The sequence below is a fragment of the Salvia splendens genome, chromosome 2 (genome assembly GCF_004379255.2).
Source record: "Salvia splendens isolate huo1 chromosome 2, SspV2, whole genome shotgun sequence".
NCBI classification, from domain to species: Eukaryota; Viridiplantae; Streptophyta; class Magnoliopsida; order Lamiales; family Lamiaceae; genus Salvia; species Salvia splendens.
This window is the reverse complement of record NC_056033.1, coordinates 23516866-23521273: the sequence shown is the minus strand read 5'-3', so window position 1 is coordinate 23521273 and position 4408 is coordinate 23516866. Positions and strand designations below refer to the sequence as shown.

The 4408-nt window shown below is 45.4% G+C and overlaps 2 protein-coding genes across 2 annotated transcripts; one reads left to right on the top strand and one right to left on the bottom strand.

Annotated features, from left to right (window-relative positions):
• The first annotated feature begins 700 nt into the window (after window positions 1-700).
• Window positions 701-1381, top strand: LOC121776722. Its single transcript, XM_042173900.1, has one exon. It carries the CDS (start codon window positions 701-703, stop codon window positions 1379-1381), a length of 681 nt encoding a protein of 226 aa, XP_042029834.1.
• A 727-nt stretch (window positions 1382-2108) lies between these two features.
• Window positions 2109-3464, bottom strand: LOC121776717. The gene is made up of 3 exons (XM_042173896.1): window positions 3429-3464; window positions 2896-3342; window positions 2109-2804 (listed from the first exon to the last, which is right to left on the bottom strand). Exons 2-3 carry the CDS (start codon window positions 3166-3168, stop codon window positions 2109-2111), a joined length of 969 nt encoding a protein of 322 aa, XP_042029830.1. The 5' UTR covers window positions 3169-3342; window positions 3429-3464.
• Between the last annotated feature and the right edge of the window lie 944 nt (window positions 3465-4408).

The window sequence follows — 4408 nt, the reverse complement described above, 5'->3', positions numbered from 1 at the left end:
AGAGTTTGTATACGGTGGATGGGAGGAATCGTTTAGGCAGTTGCCAAGCTACATGTTTGAACTCCAGTCACAGAATATGGGCACAATTGTTGAGTGGAAGCATAACGATCTGTTGAGTCAGAGGCGTACAATGGTGATCAACTATGTTTTCTGGGCATTTGGGCCTGCAATACATGCGTTCCAGAAGGCCGCACCGGTGTTAACAGTGGACGGGACTCACCTCCGAGGAAGATTTAAAGGTAAGTTGCTTGTTGCTTGTGGTTTTGATGCTAACAAGACATGCTTGCCTATTGCATATGCTGTGGTGGATGAAGAAACCAATGACAGTTGGTCGTGGTTTTTGGATCATGTCAGAACTCATGTAGTGAAATACGAGAGGGAGGTGTGCATTATATCAGATAGGCATAAAGGACTCTTGAATGCAATGGAGTCTGAAATCATGACTAGGGCCCCGCAGATACACCACAAATTTTGTTTGCTTCATGTGAGGGCAAATGTGTTGAAGAAGCACAAGGGCCCCAATGTGAAGGCCATTATATGGAAGTTGGGGGTCAGTTCTCAGGAAGGTAAATTTGCCAGAAGACGTCGAGCACTATATGATGTCAACAGTGGTGCGGTTCGAATGCTGAATAGGATTACAAAAGAATGTTGGTCACTGTGCTACGATGGTGGACTTAGGTGGGGGGTGGCCACCACAAACATGTCGGAGTGCTACAATAACGTCTTGAGGGGTGTGAGAGAGTTGCCGATTAGAGCGTTGGTTGATTTGACATTTTGGAGGACGGTAAAATGGTGGGTGGAGAAGAAGACAACAATAGAACACACCGAAGGTGAACTAACCCCATGGGCGAGGGACAGACTTGCTAAGAATGACTCAAAGGGGCGAAAACATTACATCACTGTCATTGACCGAGATATAGGGAAGTACCATGTCCGAACTCGAGGAAGAATCGTACAAGGAGTGTCAAAGGGCAACAATGTTCAAATAGTCAGGTATTTGGAATCGAGTTGCAGTTGTGGTAAGTGGCAGATGTGGAGAATCCCTTGTTCGCATGCTTGTGCGGTTGCTAGAGACAGAGGTCATGTTATGATTGACCTCATAGATGAGAAGTACTACCTAGGTACATGGAGATCACAGTACTATAGTGAAGTTTCATTTGATGCACCAAGACATGAAGAGTATTGGGTTGCACCTTCATGGAAATTGTGCATCACCCATCAGCAGTTGATTCCTAGAACGCGTGGCCGAGTTAGAAGAAGGAGGATACTTAATCAAATGGATGTCCAGGAGGAAGATGAACCGAGAGCACCCCGCCGTTGCAGAAATTGCGGGATAGAGGGGCATGACCGAAGAAATTGCTCAGCCGGTGCCGTTCAGTAAAGTCATGGTAGCCATTTGCATTTGCGTTGTGTATTTGAGATGTTATGTATGTATCAACATTTGTGAGATGTTGTCTACAGTTATGATGTGTTTTATTATGTCTGGACTAAAAATTTTGTAACATGTTTCAACCCGGCAAAAATGTTCATAACTCCACATACAACCCGGAAAATGTGAAACGAAATGTTTCTGGACTGGACTTAACAGGGCGAAACGAAATTCACCGGGTGACGCATAAGCATTATGCGTCACCAATGAACGACGCATAAGACTTATGCGTCACCAATGAACGACGCATAAGAGTTATGCGTCACCCAATAACGACGCATAAGAGTTATGCGTCACCAAAGCAATGTCGTTATGCACTGTTGAGTCCAGAAACTTTGCCCGGTCGGGCGATTTTACGTTCATAAAACGCCCGGTCGGGCGATTTTATGTTTCAAATTTTTTTATCAAAATCATAATACGGTTTATTTTTGGTATTTGTTTATTTTTGTAACCGAATTTTATATCAAAATCATAATACTGTTTTATCAAAATCATAATACTTCGCTCGGTCATATGTTGGTATTCGTTTATATTTGTTTATCAAAATCATAATATTGTTCATTCCACCATAGAAAACATGGAGCTTTATCCTATTTTTCCTCACATAAAAAATGTTCAAAAATCAACTTACGACCACAACCTGTTTCAATAGACACAAATACCAACATATGACCGAAATCTATCTAGATGGAGGCGTGAACTTTGTCGGAGCCTTCCCTTTGTTCTTCCTTGTTGAAAAGCCCCTGAATACATTCTGCATAGCCCGGCCAATCGTACTTGATGATCGTGAGGATCCCGCGGTCGGTGGTCGGAATATTACTTCGTCAACTTCCTCCCCGCCCTCTTCTTCCCCGCCCTCTTCTTCCGGACCCTCTTCTTCCTGGCCCTCTTCTTTCTGACCCTCTTCTTCCCACACAGGATCCATAAATTGATAATTCTGAAAGTACGTATCACGTCCTTGTTGAGATGCATCCCAATCAGACACACCGCCAAAGAATGAATCACATGACGCGCGTGCTCCCCATTGCGAGGGCTCAATGCTTGCACCACTCAACTGAGACCATCCTGGGGGATCGTACTCCGGACTCAAGGGCTCTGGTACCGCATACTCAGGTTGCGGTTGCTGCTGCTGCGCCAACCTATGCTGTCGTGTAATCCCATGCCCACCCGTCCGGACACCCGGCAGTCCATGACGAAGAGAAGTTGGTGGGCGTGGCGGCACGACCACATTTTGCCGTTGAGAAGATGGATACTCCATCGCATCAGCATGGTTCATCGCACGAAGTGCCGAAGCAGCCATTTCTCGAATCTGCCGTAACCGAGGGTCTGTGTCATGCTCAGAGGTCAAATGCCATATCCCCTGAAGGGTCTCAACCTAGATAACAAAAATACAAATGACATCATACCACGTGGAGCAATACAAACTTTAAACTAAAGACATTTTAATATACAAAAACATCACATACCGCCAATAAATTAGAAGAGGCTGCCTCGTTCATCCCTTCAGTTGACTGTGTCCCAGGTTGAACTAGGTACGACACGGTGATCCTATTGTACCACGCCATATAGCCCGGATTAATGCGACCATCCATTGTCGCCGTTGCGTGGTCAAAAGTTGCTTGGAACCTGTCGTGGCGCAAGTCCCATTCATCAATGAAGAACTTATGTACCTTAGCCCAATCAGCGCCCTTCCTCCCACGGCGATGACTTTTACTCAAATGGCCGGAGCTATGTAGCATCCTATCACAGTACTGAGGAATACGCTGGTAGCGGTTAAATTGTCGGGAAACGCGTCCAGCCTCGTGTGCCTCGACAAATGACCAGCACACCAAATAAGTATCGCACAAGTAGGATGCAGTCGAATCAATGCAGTACTCAGGGAGGATACAGTCTGCATAGGGTGTCCACAGAAACTACAAACAAATAAAATAAAAAACACAATTAATTTCATACTATAGTAAGTAAATTCATTAATTAAGACAACACAAATAAATTTCACCTGGCCAGGACGGATCAGTGATAACTGATCACGATAATGAGCGACTGAATGTCGGGGAGCATTTCCAATTTCAGTAACTCCGTGCCACCTATACATAATATTAATGTCAAAAGTTATCAACAAAACACATAATTATGTGAGTTAATTTAAACAAAAACATTACTTAGCTCCGCACGGGGTATACGGCGTGTGCCTAGGCGATATCAAGAAGGCTGGCCTCAATGTAGGCATTCTTTCCCAGGCCCACAGCTGCAAGAGAACCATAGGTCCACCCACATCTCTTCTCTGTCTGCCTACAGAAAAAATCGCACAAATAATGATACAGGTATGCTAAAGCAGCACTACCCCAACTGATATTAGCCACATCTTCCGGATCGTCTAAGGCATTTAACCACATAAAGGGGACCTTGCGCCCTGTGGTGTCCGGCAAAATAAGCCCCCCTAACAGGATCAGAGCATGTATACGTGCTCTTTGAATGTATGCATACGCAGGCAGCCCATCACCCAACGGCATCGTCGCTTGGTGGATCAGAGACGTCATCAACAAACCACCGTGCTTCGTTTCGGTTTCTGAGTCAGGTATCCATCCCAACAAATCTCTACACTTGCTGGACCAATCTTCAAATCCAACAGGGTAGTCACGGCCAGTGAAAGCACGACCGTCTGCTCTCAAACCCCACAGGCTTTGCACATCCTGTAAGGTAACAGTAACTTCCCCAACTGGAAGGTGGAAACAGTGTGTCTCCGGCCTCCAGCGCTCGATCAAGGCAGTTATTAGCTCATTGTCCATCCTCATCGGTCTTCCACATTCAACCACGCCTCTGAACCCCCATACACCTAGCCAATACATCACATCTTCATGTATAGGCAATGCCCACACCTTACTCTCCGTCCTACGACTTCTCAACACATTTGCTGTGCCATTCGCCAACAAGGAGCTTGAAATATGTTCGTTCTGATGAAACAGTAGTGATGGATCC